General features: G+C 38.4%; 3 protein-coding genes across 10 annotated transcripts in view; 1 reads left to right on the top strand and 2 right to left on the bottom strand.

The window, feature by feature from the left end:
- Positions 1-13613, bottom strand: part of tulp4a (TUB like protein 4a) — a 24659-nt gene extending 11046 nt beyond the window's left edge. The window contains exons 1-8 of one of the 5 annotated variants that reach the window (XM_015031256.1): positions 13349-13613; positions 11631-11736; positions 10042-11067; positions 3153-3281; positions 2585-2746; positions 1560-1740; positions 339-446; positions 32-201 (exon numbers count right to left, since the gene is read on the bottom strand). In XM_015031256.1, coding sequence (XP_014886742.1) covers positions 32-201; positions 339-446; positions 1560-1740; positions 2585-2746; positions 3153-3281; positions 10042-10293 — 1002 coding nt within the window. In that variant the 5' untranslated portion in view covers positions 10294-11067; positions 11631-11736; positions 13349-13613. The remainder of the gene's footprint in view (positions 1-31; positions 202-338; positions 447-1559; positions 1741-2584; positions 2747-3152; positions 3282-10041; positions 11068-11630; positions 11737-13348) is intronic. The other 4 variants (XM_015031257.1, XM_015031255.1, XM_015031254.1 and 1 more) reach the window with 4 other exon arrangements.
- Positions 13614-14650: 1037 nt separating this feature from the next.
- Positions 14651-16470, top strand: mrps10 (mitochondrial ribosomal protein S10). Its single transcript, XM_015031248.1, has 7 exons — positions 14651-14762; positions 14941-14993; positions 15409-15478; positions 15581-15720; positions 15807-15915; positions 16003-16092; positions 16187-16470. The coding sequence occupies exons 1-7, from the start codon at positions 14691-14693 to the stop codon at positions 16265-16267; spliced, it is 615 nt and encodes a 204-aa protein (XP_014886734.1). The 5' UTR covers positions 14651-14690; the 3' UTR covers positions 16268-16470.
- Positions 16471-16596: 126 nt separating this feature from the next.
- The window catches only part of LOC106946707 (basic proline-rich protein), an 11617-nt gene continuing 5264 nt past the window's right edge, over positions 16597-22949 (bottom strand). For 2 of the 4 annotated variants that reach the window (XM_015031249.1, XM_015031250.1), the window contains exons 2-6: positions 22362-22438; positions 21730-21879; positions 21442-21600; positions 20951-21076; positions 16597-20013 (exon numbers count right to left, since the gene is read on the bottom strand). In XM_015031249.1, coding sequence (XP_014886735.1) covers positions 19923-20013; positions 20951-21076; positions 21442-21600; positions 21730-21879; positions 22362-22438 — 603 coding nt within the window. In that variant the 3' untranslated portion in view covers positions 16597-19922. The remainder of the gene's footprint in view (positions 20014-20950; positions 21077-21441; positions 21601-21729; positions 21880-22361; positions 22439-22949) is intronic. The other 2 variants (XM_015031251.1, XM_015031252.1) reach the window with 2 other exon arrangements.

Here is a 22949-nt window from a genome sequence, read left to right as displayed (position 1 = left end):
CAGCTTCCATGTCTCAGCTCCAAGTCCTCACCTGTGCTGGTGTGTCTAGTGTGTAGATGTGATCCCCTCTAACATTGTAGAACTTGACAATGGCGTTCTTGGTGGGTGGAGAACATGGAGCGTCGGAGGACAGGAGGACTGTTCTCTCCATCCCTGCCACTGCCAAAAGGTCGCCCTGAGAGCACCACTGGACTACAACATCTGTAGCACAGGGAGAACGAAAATAAGCATTCGATCTTTTAACATGACCTTAAATCGTTAAGACATTGAAGTGTGCGACAACAAGAGATGGTAAGATAGGGAAGCAGTAATCTAACTCCTGGGAGACACACACACACCTTTCAAACCGGTTCGGATCAGTGTGGGTGAGAGGTCATCGTAACTATTCATCAGGCTGATGTCTCCAGAGGTGAAGCTGACCGTCAGCAGTGGTTTCTGACTGTGCACTGAGAGGACATAAAGGACAACAATGGTCTGTTAGGAAAGAGGCGAGACATTTTTTTAAAGCATGCTTATGGTGCTTAATACTGCAAGAACTGCTGATGTTACGGAGAAAAAAGACAAAAATCACTCAACTAGACAGAAAATGCACCTTTAAATGAAATTTAGCTCAGTATTAATGGCTTATTGAAATACTGTATGACAAAGACTTTTTGCAAAGAAAAGATTGATGAGGAACGGCGTCTCGGTCCGGTTGTCAACTTGAGAGATAATTTCTATGTGAGCCAATCAATTTCTACTGAACGGTTTAATTAGTGAGTTCGAGCACAGCCAGCCTTTCTGATGAGGTAAGCACTTCTCAGCTTAACCACTTGGCCTGTGGTGAAGGGAGGAGAAGAACAAATGGCAAAGTGGGAGGAAGACAGGCCAAGAACAAAACAACATTGGCAACTGGGAGTAATTAGGGTGAAGATAAAAGGAGACAAACAACAAAACGGGCACCGATTAAAATAAACTTATTTCTTGCTGTAATACTTCATGAAAGCTTATAAAGAGTGATTTTTTCTTATTTTTATCTGCAAGTGAATATTTGTCTTATTTCTCTGACTTCAGTAAACGGCATAAGCTAAAAAGAAAATGCTAACGTCTGACTGCCGGTTTTAACCCAAAGTTAAAACAATGAGACAAAGGGAATTTTGGTGTCCTGTTTTTAGGAGGTGACTTTAATTATGCATTCAATATGGCTGTCGAATAAAATATTTAATCGCATGAGTGTCTTTAGTTATTCCATGATCAAGCACAGATGTTTCCCAATACTTCTTATGCACCTTAACAGAATATTTTCAAAAGCATTACGGTATAATTTCTCATGTCTTTTTTAATTCTGCATTTTTCATTGTTCATCTTTTTCATTTGTTCAAAGAAATTAACTGTCGTTTCAGAAGTCAAAAATTGCATGTAAAATTATGCTTTCTTAGGTTTTTCTTTGTCTGTGACAGTGAAATAATTCCAGGGGTGCATCCCGTTTCTCTCCCTCAAACAAGTTAGGGTTGAAGATGAGCAGCTTCAGTACAGTCATGGTTCAGTTTGCTGTCCAGGTAAAAGTTTGAGAAGAATACCTTTGGGTGGAGTGTAATCATCGGAGTCCGTGTCACTCTCACTACTGTCCTCCACCAGGAAGCTGGGGTAGTTCCATGACATGCCAACAATGCCATCGGACTCATGGAGGAGAATATGGGCCAACATACGCCCGTGGCAGTCCATGACTATGACCTGTCCATCTGCTGTGCCGAACAACACCTGAGGAGAGAACAACCACAACTACTTTTAAGAAAATTAAAGAAAAAAAAGGAAGGAGTAAGAGGAGAGAGAGGGGACAGACCTAAATGAAACCAAGTAAAAGATAACTTTTATATGCTGCACAGAAACAAAGTTATAGGACAAACACAAAGTTGGTTAAAGTCAGCCAACACAAACATGTTTGAAAAGAACCAAATTTGCTGCCATTTAAAAATAATTTCTCATCTGTCTGGATACCAAAAGCAAAAACGCAGTCTGGCAAATAAAAGTCAACATTTCAACATCTATCCACTGGGATGGCATAGTGCAGAGTTGAAATATTAAATCTTTCGAGTTTCAGTCTTCTGTTGGTGCCCTAGAGCTCAAGTACACTTAGGTAATGCAACAGGATGATGGCCTTAATATCACCTCTGACTAACCGATGAAACATCTGGAATGGCCTAGTGAAAGACTACAAATTTGATTGAGAGGCAATTGCATAACCTTAAACAGGCCATTTATAATTATAAACCTCATATGTGGCTTAATGAACAGTTTTTTGTAAAGAAAAGTGGACCAAAATCCCTTCACAGTGATGTTAAAACTCATTCAATCTCCACAGAAGCAAATTCCCTTTCAAGTGTGAAAAACAGATTTTTCATCATTTCTAAAATTCAATATCAAAGGCACTAGAAAAAAGGTGATCAATGGATTTTCAAAAGGGCAATTAAAAGATAAACAAGTCCCACAAGGTTAAAAGGAATAAGAAGGATCAGATAAAAAAAAATAAATAAATAAAAAAATCAGCTTGAACAGATCCGAGACAGAAAATGTAGTTAACTCGTCTGTTAGGTGTGTGACTTACCTGCTGGTCATCAGGAGTCCAGATTCCACAGGTAATCTGACTTTCCAAGTTTATCTCAGAAGACCAATGTCTCTGTCCGCTGACAGAGCCCACCAGGACAAAGCCGTCACGGTACGAGATGAGAGCCTGCGTTCCATCATGCGACCAGGTGAAGTCACTCACCTACAGGGATCATTATGTAGTAATATAAATTGTAAAATGTTGCTATTGAAGAAAAAGCAAAAAAAAAAAAAAAGAACAATAAACTGAGTTTGTAGAGAGTTTCTCTGTTACAGCTGTTTTGTTAGAAAGTGATGCCAGTTTCTGTGTTTAATATGCTACCAAATATTCATCTTTTGATTGATTGATTTTTTTTATGGTGTATTATCAGACCTACTTGGAGTGCTCAATCCAAGTTCATCTCAAAAGTTGTTTTGCAATTTTAGCAACTGCGATTTATTTTTAGCCTTTTTGCTAAAGGCTATAACTGCCTGTGTCTGTTATACTGACACAGGCAGAGGGCACTTCAGAAACCTTCTCATCTCCTGTTAATTTATCTGTTCCTCTACACATCGGTCACGATCCTAACCTGAGCTCCACGGTCGTTGACGAGCTCCACAGACCAGCGACCCTCGTACTGAATCCATACAAAAATCCCTCCGTCTGTGTCACATGTGGCCAGTTTCTGGAAAGGCTCATTCCACCGCACCAATACCACCTATAAAACAAAGAAAAGCAGCTCAAGTTAAAACAGACGACAGAGTTGTTTTGATATGGAAATGATTTTCCTTCGTGACAGAGCTTTGTGTAGATAAATGAACAACAAAGCTGCTATGATCAAAACACTGACGGATGAAAAATTTGCTCCAAATAAGCATCAGTTGAAGCCTAAAAAAAGCTAAAAAGTCATATTGATTTTCACACCATTTAATGATCTAAATTTAGCTTCACGTTAGACGGAAATAGAAAAAGTAGGTTAACCTCATTTGGAGAAAGTCACGAAGGAGCTGCTAACATCCTACATATTACAGACAATATGACTTCATACATTTCTGACCATATTCTGCTTAGAAACAAAGTAATGCTGTAGCATATAAAGTCCGGCATCAGCAACTCAAACGTGAACGGGTTTGCGTTTTCCCTCCGAGGGATTGCACATGTGTTGTCATAGCCCTCAGGTGTGAGAAGCAGAGGAGGAAGGCATTAAACGCAGCACAAACTGTTAACGACCAGCTTCTCTGACGTCGTCATCGGTCCGACTACATTGCTCTGTGCTCTCCCGGTCTTCTCTCTGGTCTTGTGCACGGTGACTCAGCCGATTCCTAAGGCAGTAATCCTAAGAAAAGAGCAGCTCTGCTTTCACCGAGCAGAGCACGTGGGCTTTACACGCTCAAATACACAACACAGGCCAAGGTTTTAGTTCGGCTTAGGCACTCAGATAAGTGTCACTCCGACAGACCAGTCAATGAAAGTTGGAAAAAGAAAAAAAGAAATAAATAAATCAATACAGAGTCTATCCTTAAACTGGGATGCCAAAAAGAGTAACTAAAAATGTAAACAGGAATACCCCTTTGGGAAACCAAAGAATATTTCATAAGATCAATTTATGACAATTTTATTATTTTCTGTGATAATCATCTAATGAGAGTAATAAGGAAACTGCTTGTGAAAATTTGCTTTTTACTCATTTTAAACGTATGATGACAAAAAAAAAAAAATCGAAGTTATACATTTCTGAATACCAAGAATGGTTCATTAAAATAATTTATATTGTGATTTAAAGGTTATAACTAAACACATTTAGGCTATAATGAAACTTTGAGTTTTGTGAATTCCTCTAGTAAAAACAAATAGCAGCTAAAAAAAAAAAATAAATAAAAAAAATCAATCAAGTGCTATTGTTTATTATTGGGCGTAATGAAGATGATGGTACTGGGAAGCTATAGTGTAGGTTCTGGATCAATTACGGTTTTAACATTAATACCAATCAAGTCATAGAATTACCAAGGAAGTGGACATTTTACTTGGCGTACAAATTCAGATTGAACCTTCATATTACACATGTATCATAGTCGGAATGTTCTACCATCTTTCTCATATTTATGAGTACTAAAAGCGAGAGAGAGAAAAATAAATAAATGAACCCAATTTTCACACATTTCGTACATCACGTGTACTTGCACTTCCGCAGAGGCGACAATAAACTGTGAATTGATGTAAATTTAGCTCGGAGTGGAGATTAGTGTAAGATGGTGAGGGGATCCCACCTGAGCACCTCGCTGTGACGCAACGATCAGGGAGATCAGACGTCACATGGCGACAGGCATGAGAAAGCACTCGACACCAAAGAGACGGAGAGAATACAGTCACGTGCAAACACACAACCTCCTGCAGATGCATGACGAAGACTTGTTATTAAGCACGATTGTGTGTTTTATGGTCGAACAGAGAGGAATTGTTTTCAACAGGCGATGTAACACAACATGCAGCAAAGTGAGCACCAGCCCTTCAACCATTAAGAAACTAAAAACGATTGGAGCTCTTAGACAGTTGCCAACATCTCCGCAGATCATTTTCACTGTGGTCCTACTGTTTAAGCTACAACAATAAAAAGATGAGTTCAAGACAGTTTCTTTTTATTCTACGACTTCAAAATTCAGTTTTATCAAATAACATTCCCAATAAAAACAAATACATTTCTAAGAAGTAAATACAAATATTGCCCGCTGATATTTCACTTTTGAAAGTCACAGCTAAATGTGAATGTCCGCTTCCCGTCCTCGGTTGTTGCCCTTCCGACCCTGCTTTGACAAGATTTCAAGTCAGACACAAAACTCAATTAAAGAAAAGCACTGCGCTGTGCTGATTCAAAGGCAAGGAAGTCCGAATGAGCAAAGCCGCGTGGAATGATTTGCGATGCCACGGAGCGGTAACAGGATGGGACCTTCAGGGAGGGGACGTACAACCTGAGATGTTTATGACTCTGCCTTGTATGTAATAAAACCCGATTTAATAGCGAGTTGCATAGCTGCTTCTGTGGGTATATATTAGCAGTGCGGAGGCCACGCCATCTCTGTTGGCAACTCTGGAGGAAGAGCAGAGAACCTGGGGTTGCAGCTGAGCCCCAGGAGTTATGCAACATGTTCTCTCCCAGGATGGATTACCACAGCACAGACATCTGAACTAAGCACATTTGGCGAGACCATTTTAATGCAATTAAGGGGTCAAGAAGGATTCAAGTCTGAACAGGATGTCTAGAGTCAAGTGGTCCGAGAGGTCGGAGAGGGTAGTGTGTGTGAAATGACACGAGTTGGTGAAGAATTAGAAAATTTGCAAAGTAATAGGATAAACTACATGTTGGCTGCATTGATAAAAATCGAAAATATATACCTTCACATACATAGGATATTTCAGTTCCAGTGTTAAGTGTTCTTTACAAAATGTACGTTTATTTGTCTTCGAGAGGGACGAACTTGCATTATTATGCCATTATCGATATATTTTTTGACATTGGTCACAAAACAACACTGTCATTAATCCTGGTGGTGTACAACAAATGTTTAATCCCTCTTTCCTGTCAATTTACGAGAAACGTACATTGTGGATTCACCCCTGCAAAATGTACCGATTCATTCTTAAGAAATTATTAGAAGCAAGGATTTTAATCCGCACTGGGTTGCTTTGTGAAAGAAAACAACATTTATGATCTCAATTAAAACTTCAGCATTCGGAGAAGAATGGAAAGAAATCTAAACCCAAACAGTTGCACTACAATGTGCGATCAAACAAAAGTCACAACGTGGATTAATATCTAGGCCACCCGAGGCAAAGCTGCACAGCGAGACAAATCAAAAACAGTACAGTGGTAAACATTACTTTATGCCCTGAGGTCACAGGTCTCTGTTGGATTATCTTAGGGACCTAAGATACTTATCTCTCTTTGTCAGAGAGAAAACTCTGGATCGGACCTTCAGGGACTCCTGCCTCTGGGTAAGAAGCCACCAAGAAGTCTCTTGTGAATGGTTTCAAAATGGCTTCTTGTTTGCTCTTCTCTGCATTCTGACTGGAGCTAAATAATGGGTAAGACACCCGTTATACAGAGAGGAGGTAGCGCATTCAGACTCCTGAAAACAGAAATAAAATCAATCCTTTAACACATCAGGCAGCTTCTGTAAAAGGTTGGTGTTTTGCGATTATACTTCGTCCAACGTGTTTTTTTTTGTTTTTTGTTTTTTTCTTTTTTACACCAAGCAGACAATGAAGAGATTGCTGATTTTTATCAAAATGCAAGAAATATCAGCATAAATACCTTTCTAAATCTCTGGAAGAGCGATAGTCATTCACCAAAATAAATGCAGCTGTCTGACTGAAAAAAGCCTAAGTGTGAAACTTCCACCCATGAGAAAAAGATAGTTTTTAATTCCCTTTATCTACTGGCTTTAAATCATAACTAAAGGTCACATTACGAGCCAATTCATTCTGACACAGCTCTATATGAATGGTCATAGAACAAAACACGACCATCCACACATCACGCTCACTCTTTAACTCGGCCCTGTGACAGCCTCAACATGGATCCTGCACTGTTGAGACGTTTAATCCAGTTTCTAAAAATAATGAAAACTTATTTGAGAGCTTGAAACTTTGACTTTCTTTCATCTTGCATCATGTTAGAAACAAACTTCTTCTTGAAAAACTGCAGGTTAAACGTCAACTGGGTTAAAAGAGCAAAGGGGTTAGTAGTGCATTTCTCTGTTGATATTTCTTGAGAAACATGATTTGAGCTAATTTAGGACAAGTCATAGTCAATGACGAAGCTGACACCAAAAGGCTAAGACACAGAGAAAGAGGATAAACACATTTCTTGGTGAAGCTCTTTTTAAAAACTGCAAAGGAGAAGTTCAGTCTTAAAACGCATTCCGACACAAGATTGGGAATTTTTTCTTTTTTTATGCCAGGACCCTTAAATAAAAACAGAAATGGAAAAAAAATAAATAAAAATCACACTGCTGAGGAAAAATATCTGTCAAATGTGACAGATTTCATTAGGCTGTTTGACAGGATTCTACGTTTCTAAAAGCATTTATAGCTTTATACAAAGGTAGGATATTTACGGCTTTCGTCTTAATGTTTCTGGGACGAGAAAAGATGAACAACAGGAATTTTTCTCCGAGCCAATTTAAAAATCTAACCAATTTGTCTCGGTGGAGTTTATCGTCAGGTATATGAAATAAAATGCAGACAAACAAGCATTTAATTAATTGCAAGTCGGTTGCAATTAAACGCCTCTTCTGACGAATACTATGATCGTTTTATGCACCATTGTGTACACGTCGGTCAAATTTAGCATAAACAAATGAAAAAGAAAAAAAAAAAAAAAGACTTACATTTGCTCTCCGACACACTAATTACAGAAAAACAACAGAAGGGACATTTCAGCCGAAGTGAATAAGTGTTTGGACCGAGTCCAAGTGGGCAGAGCTAAATGACATTTTTGCTCTGGCTCAGTCCCTCCGTGTTGGGATCCATCCACTCTCCCCTCAGCTGCCTTATGGAATGCTGACACAGCACCATGCTCCATCTGACCAGCAGCTCCACCCACAGAACGCAAAGCTGCAACCTGTGTGCGGTCTCATCGGTGCCAGCTCCGTTGTATGCTGACGGCAACTATCAGTCCCCCCACACACACACAGCAACTATTAGACTCAGGATTTAGTCATTTCATGTTTCTGATTTAGCGCTGCGGCCTCATTTGCACTGGTAGTGGGAAGCTTTTCGAGAGCTTAACCACGCTGAGTCTCGAGAGCAACAACAGAGACTGGAGCGCTGCAATGTTGTGACTGGGAGCAGCAGGGAGATCTGATGTAAGACTGTCAAAGCATGAGTCAGGGAGAAGTCTTGCCTCTAACCACAACCCAAAAAATAAATACATCTATTAAATGATTCCACCCCCACTGGTTCGTGCCTTTATAAAATCTAGTGCTCCAATTAAACTAAACAAAGGTAGATACTTCTGTGTTGGAAAACAGAATGACATCATCCACCTTAGAAGGAAAGGCATCAACAGGACACTTTATCTTTTGTTTTTTAAAAGATTTATAAAGTATAAATAAAAGCTCCAAATATATTCTTTACGTTTTTGTCAAATGGAAGAAGTGTACATTTGGTGATCTCATGTTGAATTCTCACTCCGACTTCAGAGAAAAACTGAATGCAACACATAGTAAGTCCATGTAACTTTGAAAATCAGAGGGACCTTGGCAGACACCAAGAAGGCTGAACACAGCTTACAGGAAAAAATAAAAAAGTTCCTATTTTATCCTTTTGTGCTTTAAACCTCCATCTGTCATGAAACATATTGGATTAGAAAATGTTTACAGGCAGTGGAGAAAACCTCAACCCTACATGGGCTCGATTTACCAAGTGGAAAATACAGAGAGCTAAACGTTCTAACTGCTGACATTTAACGTAACTTAAGATGCCAACTCAGTAACAATAGAAAATGTAACAGAATCCACATGCATCAGCAGGTCAGAGCTTCAAATACAAAAAAAAAAATTTAAATTGAGAACTGCAATATTTCTACTCCATTAATTCAACAGCAAGATAGAAATCTATGCACTACCTGAAATCTATAATAGACAGAAGAATGGGGATATATGTAACCAAGATGAAATGTGTCTCTTTAAATCCCAGCGGGCAATCAGTAAAGCTTTTTCCTGACATATAAAAAGTAGGATTTTTTTTTTTTTTTTAAGTTTTGCTTGGCATCTAAACTGAGCCTAGTTCAAGAAACTTGGGTCCAGTTTAAAACCAAGAAGCCAATGGATCTAGAGTAAAAGAAAATACAAATTATATAAAATGGGCTTCTGCGACAGACTGGCGACCTGTCCAGGATGTACCCCGCCTCTCGCCCGGAACGTTAGCTGGAGATAGGCACCAGCACCCCTCCCGACCCCACTGAGGGACAAGGGCGTTCAGAAAATGGATGGGTGGATGGATAAAATGGGCTTTATTTATTTTTAAATGACATGTCAGTAAACGCAAAAACAAAAATGATCACTCTGTTTGACAAAAACCCAAATTGTGATATGGTAAACCGAAAATAAAAATCATAATTTGAATATAAATCAATGTGAAACACCTTTCATGCTCCAGAAAAGCTGATTTTTATCTTTGGAAGGTTAGAAGAAGACACAATGTCAAAAAAAGAAAGAAAATTAACCTTTTTTCCCCCACACCATTTTAATTTTTCCATACATATGCAGACTTGATAAAGCAAAAAAATAAAAAATAAATAAATAAATAAATAAAAAAATTCTGAAAACTTCAATAGCTGCAGTTCCACTAACTCAGATATTATGCCCAAAATTGCTCAGCTGGACTGTGATTTTAACATAGATAAATTAGATAGATATTAAATAAGCAGTTTATAGCTAAAAAATAAATGAATAAAAAAATCATTCCTCCTCAATTACCTCACTGTTGTGTCCTCTGAGGTTGAAGTTGACTCTCTGCGGTGTGGCCCGGTCCCGTCTGCAGTGGCTGGACGTGAACGTGACCCCGACGACCCCCCGGCTGTTCCCGGTAGCGAGCCAGCCCTCCTCGTAGTACCGCTTCCTGCACACCGGCTTCTCCTTCTCGCTCTTGGGCACTCGGCCCTTCCAGGACAGACACAGGATGTTGGAGTCGCTACAGAGCACCGGGCCATGCTCCACGGAAGCAAACATCCCTGCGGCTCTCAGAACCCCCTCAATAAAAAAAACAAAAAAACAAAAACGACTACACAGAGAGAGGGGAGAGGTTCTTCGTCCGGGTTCGGGTGCTGTTACGACTGCCTCTCTTCCTGTGAGGTTAATGGTTTTGTATAGGATCTGCGTGAGCAACTACGGTGCATAGTACTTATGCTTTCCTTTGGCTATCTGCGACAGTGAGTAAAGGTGATCAATCAAAACTTCCCCGAAACTAAGAAACAGGATAGGAAAACTGTGGACGTTAGCATTGCTGAATTAACTGTGTCATTTAGCCAAGTGGGTTGCAAAAAAAAAAATCAAAAAAATCAAAAGGCACTCAAGTCATTGTGATGTTTTTGAACAGCCTGGCTGATGCAGTTTCAAGGACAAGGCAACAAAAGCCAGCGATGTGAAAAAAAAAAAAAAAAGAAAAGAAATACTTAGACATTTAATGTAGCAAAAGCCACGCCTCTCATGTCAGCAGCAGAGCAAAAAGAGACATCAAAACCAAGCTGCATCTTCCACACCCAAAAACAAGCATGTTCAACCAGGCGGCGCCTCCAGTTGGTCCGAGTGACGTTTTTCTTCAAACGGGTCTGGTTTCGACGTTCATGGTCCTCCTCGTTTGTCCCCGAGTGCGCGTGGGAGAGGAGGAGAAGGGTCTCCTCCTCTATCAGCTGTCAGCCCGCAGGGGAGCAGCTTCTCCCGGGAACCTCATCACGTCAGCCTGTCTGCTTCTTTAAGCTGCCTCGGGGACTCTGGAGAGGGCTGCTGGGCGACACAGAGCAACAAATGTCATCACGCAGAAATGATCAGATGAAACAAAAACAAAAACCCAACCCACGTAAAAAGGAGGTGAAATCCCTCACCTGCCGCCCATAGCCACCGACTGAAATATTCATGTACCCACCGAAAATAGTTCAAGCACTCTGCTGCTCAGCGGAAGCATGTTTAATTAGAGACTCATCTATTTTAGAAAAAAAAAAAAAATTTATCATTTAAGCTTCTGTTTTATTTCAATATAATGCTATAATAAGGTTTCCTCTTGCAGGAAGACTTCTAATAGAAGTAGTCCATTTTATTTAACGGCCATTTGATTGTAGGAACCCTCCAGCATCCTCAACTCTTCTGGTAGCAGGTTTAAAAGTGAAAAAGAAAAAAAAAAGCCAGAACTAAAACATACAGCAAGGCCTCCATTTTCTATTCTTGTCCATCCTGAAAACTATGCACTAGTACGAACATTTGGGCTAAAGTAGTATTGCTATCCAATATTAATCCTGCCGTTATGGCCAATAACCAATATTCTGTATATTTTCCTACATACCACCACCTACACTGCTTCTCTGCTTCAGTTTAACACTCCCACAGTCCTACGGTGCATCACTTTCACTTTGACATGACCAAACAAATACCACATGGCCAACCCTCCCTGTTCTCCTCCTGAAACACAAACAAAAACAAGACAGAAATAAACGTAGGTTGTTTGTATCAACCTGGTTTTACTTACTGGACTGATACGATAAATAAAAAAAAAGTAGAGAATATATTTTCTTTTGTGTTGCGAGTACTTGAGAGAAAACAAAAAACATTAAATCAGTCAAAATCAATGGAAGATGGTTGTGTTTTTTTTTTTTTCATGACTGGAAAGTGTGTTGAACAGTAATTTTAACTTCTTTTGCCACATAATTTAAGAGTGTATTCTGTTTGGTTGTTTCTCAGAAGAATCAGGAGTGGAAAAGCACAGATTTTTTTTTCCAGGCTGATGCCAATTTATCGTTAAGGTTTGATGTCGCAATTGCTGGGTTTTCTTTTCTTCTGAAGCTTACACGACAAAACATAATTTTAAAAATGTGTGCAACAGATTGATTTGTTTTTCTTATTATTATGGAATTACAAGATTATCCTAATTTATGCATCTTTTTGTTGATGCTCTATAAGCCAAAATTTTAGGAGTCATCGTCAGCTTGACGCAATTGATGAATTGGAAAGCGTGCCTTTGACATGCTGATCACAAATAAAGAGCCAATCGATGGAAAACTGCTGTACCTCTGATAATTGTAATTTTATTGTATTGATCCGTTTCTTAATTGTGTCTTTTATTTTGTTTAATTTTATTTCACAATTTTTACTTTCAATCTTCATCAGATTTTTCAGTATTTTGCCTATTGAACAGAGGGAAAACGGTGTTGATTTTTTTTTTTTGACTGACTGGTGTAGCTAAAAAAAGAGGAGAGTTGTTTTTATTTTTCTAAAGCAGCTTGAGCTGCATGAAGTTGCAAAAAGGATTCAACACAAATAAGGCTTGATTGATTAACTTGCATAAAAGCAGTCTGGGTAAAAAAACACAGGGACAAAAACTGGGTCTTAACATTTGAAGACGTTTTTTTTCGCTCACTGACAATAAAACGACACCCTCCTAGTTGACTGAAATCGAAATATATGTAAAATCAATTCAATACACGAGTCCAGTTATAACAACAGTTTTACATTAACAAATTGCAGTGTAATAATATTAATAGATGCTGGTCAAACTGTTTCTTGCACAATAGAAAAAGACACAATGACACGCAATAATACATTTAATTAAACTAACTTTTTTTTTTGTTTATTAGATGATTCAAAAACAGCGGTTAACTGCCTGCTAACAACAGCTAGCCAACAGTTGGATGTTGGATGTTGGGGGTCGAGCTGCTGGCTCCAAAAACCAAAACATCTCAGCAGATTATCAAGAATACAGCTACCAAAGTATGGAGTGTCGGAGGGTAACAAAAGAAAACAACCAGTGAACGCTGGGCTGGCTAGCCGAACAGCTAGCCGAAGCCGAACCCGAAGCCCCATCTTCAGCGGAGACTTTAACCGTCCATCCGCCGTTGGCACTGTCGCTAACACGGCTACGGCTAACAGAACCGTTTACTCTAGTGTTTATTCAATATTTAAAGACAGCTTTGGAATACAACGACAGATAATTGGTGTAGTGAACAAAGAGTGAGAATAAACCCAGCCCCGCCGTGAACAAAGCCACAGAAGCACCAGTGGGCAGAGGGGAGCTTACCTTGGCTCGGTGTGTTGCTGCTGCTGCTGCTGCTGCTGCTGCCGCCGCTTCCTCCGCCTGCAGCCTCAGAGCTACTGTACACTGGCAGGGCCCCTACAGCTGGGACACGTGACGGACACGTGACCCAAGCCGACTGAATTATTTATACCAACAACGGTAGCGGTTTAACTTTGATCTTTCGCCACGTGTGGATAAAAATACAAGCTCTTTATTGTCAGAGGAGACACGCTTCATTTGTTGTCACTGCTTCGCTTGACTATTCCAGAAACAGCGTCCGCAGCCTGCCTGACTGATATGGAAAACAGGCAATGAACTGGAAGAAGAGGGTCAAACTAAATAAAACTGATACAAATAATTTGCATCGTTTACTAATTACTATTACCAGCTCATGCTGCAACTATTATTCGAATTATCATGAATACAAACAGATGGATACACAATCAGCTCAATGAACTTCTTCAATAAAGATCTTACACATTTTGGGAAAAAAAATAATGACATATTAATAATTACATATACGTTGTAAATGAACCACAACTATAAATAAAATAAAATGTGATTGTGGACGTTTCTAAAAGCAAGCAAGTATGAGCAAGAAAGCGTATTGTTCAGTAGTTGAAGTTAATTATCATTTTCTATTTGTTATTTAGGCAAGCAGATATTGTCTCTGTGTCTTCTATTTTAGTTCTTAATTATTCATATTTTCAATATTAATTGTAACAAATATTACATTATTTGTTTCATTATGTCCACTTTCTGTCTCATTTATTAATTACATTTGAGTAAACATCTCATCCACATTACTTTAATATTTAGCTCATACTGTGGGTACATTTTTTTTGCAGATATAAGTTTTAATTTATTTTCTTATCAGCTACTAACCATTGATTTTGGCTTGCATTTTATGTTGATTTTTTATACTTTTATGGCAAAATAAAACATATTAAAATTTACTGCAATAATAAAACACTTATGGTTATTTACAAGGTTGATCAGTAAAGTGATTTATAGGATGTAGCATTTTTTTCAATCAATACACTATTAAAATGATCACTTTATTCATCAATTTAATGAGCTAAAACTGAATGTTAGAAAATACAATCCAAATATTGATGATAGTAGCCTTTGAAATTTTTAATTTATTCAATTGTATGAATCATGTTCTGAATATAGTAATGCTCATAAAATTGTTGCTAAAAATGAAGATGGCATTGACAAGTTTTTATGTTTTTTTTAGTTTTTTGTCAATCCGGCGATGTAGTGTATGCTCCACTACACAAGGGGGCAGTGCAGAAAGAAAAAAAAATTGCAGGGTTTTTGTTTTTTTTACTACTTACTAAACATGGCTGCGCCCTTGGTTGTCAGACGGGAATTATTCTCTTTAGTTAACATATTAGGTGGAATTTCACAGTTGGTATGTTAACGATAACATTTCTTGTTTTAAATATCCTGTTTGAATAATTAAGAAACATTATTGTTCGTTGCATTGATAAAAATGGTCCTCGAATCCCCCATTTCGGTCACTCGTGGCTCCTTCAACATCATGAATGTCAATATATACATTTGTACCTAATTAACTTTATTGTTCACAGGGACCGAGAGGTTTGGGAGCTTGTTCCAATCACAGGAAATGCAGTCAAACTCGGTAAGTTTATTTTACTCTGTGCTGGCTTTCAGACAGTAATGAGTAATGTTACTACATTTTAACAGTTTAAAACGCAATTATCGTTATATTAAAGTTTTGAGTAGCTTCTTTTGTTAAGTTGTAGACATTTCTCAGGTTTTAAGGACATTGGAATTGAGAAATAAAGGGAAAAATATGAAGCATTACTGTGAAAAAAAGTATTCAATATTTAGGCAAAAGAAATGGATGAAAAGAACAGATATGAATCTGCAGCAATACCTGAAAATTGTATTGAAGAGTTATCTTAAATCAAGTTGAGTAAAATTCAAAACACATTTGATGTGCCTATTTAGTGCAGCTTTACAATCAATACTAGTTCTGAGATTTTAATCAGGCCTCTATAATGAATACAGCTGTAATATTTCACTCTGTGCAGGTTCGAATTGCTACAGAGACCCAATACTTTCTTCCACACAGCCGCATATTTATCTTCAACACCTTTTACAGTAAGTGGCATTTTTCTGTATTTTAACATCAGACTTAATTCTAAAAATATTTCTACCAAAGAGTGATGGTGTTAAATCTGTAATTTGTGGTCTTCTATGCAGATCACTGTCACAGACGAGCCCGACACTCTCTTCCAGAAGGTGGTTGTTCTGGTCAAGGCTCATGACAGAGCCGTGCTGGACAGCTATGAGTTCTTTGCCACGATGGCGGCTAAAGAGCTGGGCATCACTATGGGCAAAGTGTGAGTCTCAGTGGCAGGACATCAAAAGCTCATTCAAGTATTATACACCTTGTAACGTCAAGATTTTTACTCCTCTTTTCTACCAGTTTTGAGCCTCCCAAGGATATAGAGAGACTGACATTGCTGAAGTCAGTGCACATCTACAAGAAGCACAGGGTTCAGTATGAGATGAGGACACACTACCGTTCTATTGAGGTGGAGGCTTCAGTTGTTAAGCAAAATTCAACCATGAACGGTGACAAAATGCAGTGATTTTAATAACTATTGTGTTCATCTTCTTAGCTGCTGCATGTTACAGGCTGCACAGCACAAGTGTACCTTGAATACATCCAGAGGAACCTCCCTGAGGGTGTGGCCATGGAGGTGACAAAGGTAAGGAAGTGAAGAACCAGTAGAACAGCATCGTTTACGAAGACTTAATAATTTATACATGATATTTAATTATTTTCCTCTGTTCACATTTCAGACCGCTATGGAGAAGATTCCAGATCATATCCTTGAACCCATGTGGAAAGATCACCCTATTGATGACAAATCCAGTAAATAGGTCATCTAATGCATTTTCTTTACTGGAAAAAGTGTAACTGGTTGTACGCAGGTAATGGTGTAATATTTCTAAACATAGCAGATTACTGAACCTTAGCTTCATATTTTGTACCCATTTATTAATGTGTTAAACACGTCATTGTTGTTTGGTTCATTTCTGTGTGTAAACATTCATTTCTAAATAAAATTCTGAATCAAATCTTACATGGAAGCGTGTTTTGTATTAGTTATGATGTTGATATAATACATTGATTATCTGTTGTTGAAGTTGTTAATTTCTTTATATCACACTCGCATACAAAAAAAGACCTGCACACATTTATTTTTTTGTGTGTGTTTATTAAATTCTTGGCACACAGACATCACAGTACAAAGTTCTAAATATGCAGCTTTTTAGCAGTAATGAAAAATAACATGCACACTTTAAATAACTGACATTACATGAGAGAATTAAAAAATAGCTTGCTTATTATCTATGTTAAACATGCAAAGTGTCAACATTTTTAGTTTGGACAACAGGTTAGATCATTTAAAGTGGGATTTATAAATTTGAAAACTAGGTAAATAAAATGATAAATGCTGGATTTATGAACACCTGTGTATATAAACCTTTCCCAACTTTTAATGCCCATTTTCAGTGGCACATAAGGGCAATATGGTCATCTGAACAGACTGCGTTTCAATTATCAAGTTAGCAGTGGTGCTTTTTCTTGAATGGGTCACCTTTGTAGATCATGTTAACTTTTTATATATATCTCAGAAAAGCATATAATTGCTATAGTATTGTTTCACACGATCAACCTGCATTTTCCTGAAATGCAGAATTTGCCTGCATGGCACTTAAAATACACCCATTCCAAATGTTACATCTAAACACCATTTTGTAGTTACAATACTGCACACAATGAGATGACAATTAGAATTTGATATTCTGTGCAGCTCCATAAAGCTTAAAGCCATCAGTGTGCTTTTCTTTACTGGGATGCCTCTTTATTTCATAAAAAAAGGCACTGAAGCATAGGAGTTTAACCCATAAATACTTAGCATCTTTCCATATGTGATGAAACTCAAATATAGTTGCGCCTTCTGTCCTGAAAGAAAAAAAAAATCTCTCTTTGTCGGAGAGGCATTAAAGACACAAGACGAGGCTCACCTTGTCAATTGAGGCGTCGCGTTTTCTCAGGTGTCACGCTGCTGGTGAAGGAGAGGAGGGATGTGAGGGAGGGTCTGGGCTCCTGGGGCCAGGGAGGTTAACTGTACTGTGTGCCCCCCTTTCAGGAGACAACAACATTCAGTCTGTTATAATCAACCACAGTTAGAGACATGAGAGGGGACTGCAGAGGTGGAAAAAAGAGAAAAAAAAAAAAAAAACTGCTGAAAGAGCTGAAGAGATGGAGATAAACAGATGATGTGAGGGGGCTGCACCTGGATTTGATACCGCCCTTGGGTCTGCAGAAGAAGTTAATCATTCTGCAGCATCTCTATGGTTGGAAGTATAAAAACACTCATCTAGAAGAGGATTAAAAGTCCTTGTTTGGATTAAATAAATCATATGATTTCAATTGAGGAATGCTTGTTTTATTTGAAGAAATTAGCCATCCTAAATAGGGCTCAGAGATGAACAGAGATAAAGAGCTTATGTTGCATATGTGACATTCCGATAACCAAATATATTTTCACTTATTTTAGTAATTTATTGATACAACTAGATGCCAAAACTTCAAAAGCTATTGAGTGAGAAATAAGACCAGAGCTATTACAGTGCTGATATCATCTAAGGACCCTGATTCAGCATACATGAATGTAACAGCATATCTTTTTTTTTTCTTAAAACAGCCAGAAAATGTATAGTTCTTACTCATCTCAGTGTTATCCTTTCGGGATGATATCCTCCTTTTAGACATGCTACCACTGATTCTTGTATCATGACATGAGCATTTCAAAGCCTTGATATTGAAGCGGTCCTTCGTCCTCCAGTAACATTAGCATTCAAAAACACACCTCTTATAAAACTCTCCAGATAGCATATATAGACATATTTGATTCTCTTTTTTATTTTGCCCGTAACTGCAACTTAAGCTGAACCACATAAACAGATGTGATGATATAATACATGTATGTGCTACATTACATACAATTTTTTCCCTACCGGAAAAGTGAATAAAATATTTCCATCTAAGCATTCATAAAGTTCATCTCTGAAGTTACATGGATAAAATATTTTCAAGTAAGTATAAAATATAGGCTCACACTGAAAATGTGACTCATTTTGCTCATTGTCTCTTGCAAAGACATTCGTATCTTTCATATTTGTGATAAATTCTGAAGTATATGTAGTATTTTATGCCACACCAACAAAAAGTAGCACATAATTGTGAAGTAGAAAGTAGGAAAAAAATAAAAACGGTGGGAGCGTACCATGAAAGACTGCAGTTCCAGTGAAAATGGGTTTATTCAGATGAGGGGTGAAAACTACTGGACATCCACATTTTTCAGATTTTTATTTGTTAAAAAGTTTGAAAATCAAGCATTGTTTTCCAGTTCACAATTGTATGCTACCTTGTGTTTGTCTACCACACAAAATCCCAATAATGTTCATTGGAGTATGTGGTTGCAACGTGACAGACTTTTGCAAGGCACTGACAAGAAAATCGCCTTAAACTCTCAAACCTGTTTGTGAATAACAAATAAGCAGAAGTAGAGTTTATTAATTTTTGTTTTATTTTTGTTTTCTTTCACGACTGTCTCATATCTGAAACGTTTTCATAAAACACATTCACAGGTTCACAAAAGTGATGTTAATTACAATGAATAGTGAAGTAACACCTCAAAAACTAAAACAGAGTAAAGAGTAACTTCTACTTAACTAAAGTGAATATAAATAAAATGGAATTACTGTATAAATTTCTTCAGTATACTATTTATGTATAATGCTTTAGTGTCATTTCACAATAGATTGCTGGAAACAACATGAATCTTTCAAATAGCAGTACTCATAACTTAAAATAGCTGCACACTTAAGATATTATAAAAGTAAATATTCACGAATACTTGACAAATTCAATGTCGCCTTGTCACTTGACAAAATGAGCAAGTGTTTAACAATATCTGTTGCACTATTTTGAGACATAATACATAACTATCTTGATGTAACAAAAGGAAATACAAGGGAGGTCCAGGGTGTAACATTAATCCTTGAGGGTACAGCACTTTTTTCTCCCTCTTCTTCCACCTTTAAATATACAGTGTCACCATTTTTTAAAGTCTTTATTTAGAAATCAGGAAAAATGTTAAGGCTAACAGGTGACAAGAATAACAGAACATTTACGAAACATTTTTTTTTTCCTCTTTGAGAACAACGAGTTCAACTACGAACAGCTTTTAACAATATCAAAGTCTCTGCAGTGCCAACATTATTTATGAGCAACACAATGTGTTAATGCTTTCACATTGCCAAGTTATGCATCATGTTATGTGGAACAAGTAAGTTTCCTTTCTTCGCCAGAAAACAATACCAATGATACTTGGCCACAGACTGTTTTATAGATATTCAATGCTGTATGACACATAGTTCAGGGACGATTCATTCCCTTCTCCATTTTAGGCCAGTCCTGCAATAACAGGTAGTCATTCTATAGATTTTAGTTCAGGCTGTGTTAAAATCGGTGGCCACCAGGGGGGCCTGGCCACCTCTGGCCTCTGCCAGGTGGGGGGTGAGGCGGAGGAGAGACCGGTCCATTGTGGTAGCTGTGTAAAAGGATAAAATCACACATTGGATACTTGGCTTTGGCCAATAGGGGGCAAACTCTGGTAAGAGCAGCCATCTCTAAACTATTCTCAATCAACTCTGTACATGTGAGAAGCAAAAGATGCGTTTTTCAGTTCCGTCAGTCATGCACTGGTAAAATAGCTTGGCTTCATGATGGTAATAAATTTCTATGTTTCTTTTTAAAGACTCAATTAACAACTAGCTGGAGGTTTGTTGTCATTATATATACTGTGTATATATATATATATATATATAATAATGCTGTCATTTTTTTTATAGTATATGATCAAATAAATAAAAAAAAAGATTTGGGCAAGTTAAATTTATAAATAAAGCAGGTTTAAGAGAAAAAGAAGACGTTAGAATCTTTACTCAGGGCTTTTCCACCAAACAGGTTCCAGTTGAAAAGGATGGCTGGTGCTACAGCCAGTTCTTAACTGGGGTTGTAAAAAAGCAGCTTCACTTCTCCACCACCGCAGAGCCAAATCACAGTTGTGTCAATATGTCTTTATAGACGTCTCATCCAGTTAAAGTTTGATTCTTCCCGTTTTATTATGTTTTTACATAGTGGAATTACAGTGTTAACCACTAATGTTATTATTCCAGGATCCTCGCAAAAAGATGCCCTAGCATCACTACCTCTGCACTGTTGGTGAATACTTTGTGTATTTTACTCTTTTTAATTTGACCAATCAACAACAAAACAAAACTGAAGGTCCCAATTTTGCCTGACTGCCTGACTGTGCCAGTGGAAGCACAATAAACTTAGCATGCTTTAGCACCAGTTAAACACTGGAACAGGTTGGGAGGAAAAGGTCCCACAGGGAGTAAAGGATCTCATAAGTATGACAACAAAGAGGGAATAAATGTGAAGCGACGAGTTAAGGTGTAAATTAGAGATGAAACAAGTCTTACCCTCTTGGTCCGCGAGGGAGGAAGTGGCGTGGAGGGCCAGGTGGTGGCATGCCTCTGCCTCGTGGGTGTGGTGGGCGCCCTCTGAAACCAGGGTGACATGGAGGTGGGAGTGGAGGTGGTCCATGCCTTTAAAAAAACAGAACAAGCAAAACCATGAATGTTTCGGTGAACAAATAAGATCATTTCTTGAAGCTGTTCATTGTGGAAACAAATCTAAGCTCACTTAAATACCAAAACTTTTACTATAAAAAAGTGAACGAGCAACAACAGAGGAGACATATGTGTGATATTTCTATAATTTGCCAAAAAATAGCTTGAAAAGAAATAATACAAAGATTTTGGAGAGTCATCTTAAAAAAGAAAAACTTGGATTAAAGTTATGAGTTGGACCCATCTGTCTGGATTGTACCTGAAGATGATGATGTGAATCGACACTAAAATGTAAGCTGAACTACATTTATGTACTGTATAAAACAGTGTCAGGAAGTTACCTTGGCAAGGGTGGAAAGGAGGCTCGGAAGTGCATAGGGGGAGGAAGCGGAGGAGGAGGGGGAGGAGGAGGGAGAGGAGGTGGAGGACCCATACCCATTGGTCCTCCCCTCCCACGGTGGCCTCTGAGGTCTGGATAAGGTCGCATCCTCCCCATTCCTCTGCAACAGAATGGCATAGGGTCAACTTCTACTCCCCTCATGGACCGTATCAAACAAAAAGAGTTACACCTGGAGAGAGTACATGGTACAAAACTCTGGGCACACTTGTAAACATATCCAAATGAATACCTCATGGGTCCAAATCCATTCATGGCTCCATCTTTCCCTCGGCCTCTCCCACGTCCTGGTGGACCAAAAGCTTTGACTACGCCTCGGCCCCCTCGCATACCGCCTCGGCCCATACGGCCCCCACGACCACGGCCTTTGGATCCTCGTCCCCTGCGACAGGAAGACAGAAGCCACTCCTCCAGTTCAGATTATATAGTGCTTCATATTTACAACAAACGTTCATAGTTAACAGCTACATGTTTTTTTTTTTTAATCATAACAGAAAAAGCTGTCCTTTGGTTTGAAAATGGGAAAGTTTTGTATGACGAGAAAGATTTTTATGTTTGAGGCATTGAGCGTTGTTATGCAGTGATCCATTTATAGATAAAAAGACCACTGATGAGTAATGCTTGCTCAGTGTAGCTTGTAAAACGAGTTTATAGAGTATTTTTGCTGAATATCAACCATGTCAGATATTACAGATGACGGTGCTCACATCAGAATAGGATACTTTAGTGTGTGTTAAATGCTACAGAAAGCAATGCCATTTTGTGCATTCACACATGTACTTCTAGATAGCTGTAAGGTCTCACTAGCTGATCATGTTGTCTTCACAACTATAGCAGAAGTCTAAAAGACGTCACAGGACAGACCTGGAATTGAAGTCACCTGAACCTCTCTGGGATTCATTCTTAGACATTTTGGGATTCTGTTCAGGGTCTGAATCCATCTGAAAACAGTCAGACAGGACAATTACCATTACAAAGGTGATTATTTATCTTAATTTGAATGTTAATATCAGATAGATTAATAAAGATAAGTAAGCCACAATAATCTAAAACAATACACCTACTGTTCAAGAACACTGTATGCCTCATAATTAAAGTCTAGAACAGGGGTCCCCAAACTACGGCCCGCGGGCCGAATCCGGCCCGCCTCCTCATTTGGTCCGGCCCCCTGAACAATACCAGAGAGCATTCAGTGTTTTTTTTTCATATATATGTGGATTTTTCTTCAACCACCAGGGGAGCTCTTGAGCAGATATGAAACTTAGTTTCCCTCAATGGAATATATACTAGTCAGTACCAGTAACCGTTTCGCTCACGGTTTTTTTCCATTTTAATTCTGGGTAAAAATCTATCTACAAACGCGAATATGTCATCGGCAGTAATCCAATGACCCCCCCCCCCCCCCCACAACCCCACCCCCCACCCATTCTCCACCCCCCAACCCCACCCCCC

The sequence above is a fragment of the Poecilia latipinna genome, unplaced genomic scaffold, assembly GCF_001443285.1.
Source record: "Poecilia latipinna isolate Pla-1442-1.1 unplaced genomic scaffold, P_latipinna-1.0 Scaffold201, whole genome shotgun sequence".
Lineage (NCBI taxonomy): Eukaryota > Metazoa > Chordata > Actinopteri > Cyprinodontiformes > Poeciliidae > Poecilia > Poecilia latipinna.
Note: the sequence above shows the minus strand (reverse complement) of the source record. Positions and strands in the feature narration are given on the sequence as shown.

What these genes read in the sequence shown, in the direction of transcription:
- mrps10 (XM_015031248.1), top strand. Translation starts at nt 14,691, where the DNA reads ATGGCTGCGCCCTTGGTTGTCAGACGGGAATTATTCTCTTTAGTTAAC. An exon ending in AGGAAATGCAGTCAAACTCG is followed by an intron (nt 14,994 to 15,408) that starts GTAAGTTTATTT and finishes CACTCTGTGCAG; the next exon opens with GTTCGAATTGCTACAGAGAC. An exon ending in CACACTACCGTTCTATTGAG is followed by an intron (nt 15,916 to 16,002) that starts GTGGAGGCTTCA and finishes TCATCTTCTTAG; the next exon opens with CTGCTGCATGTTACAGGCTG.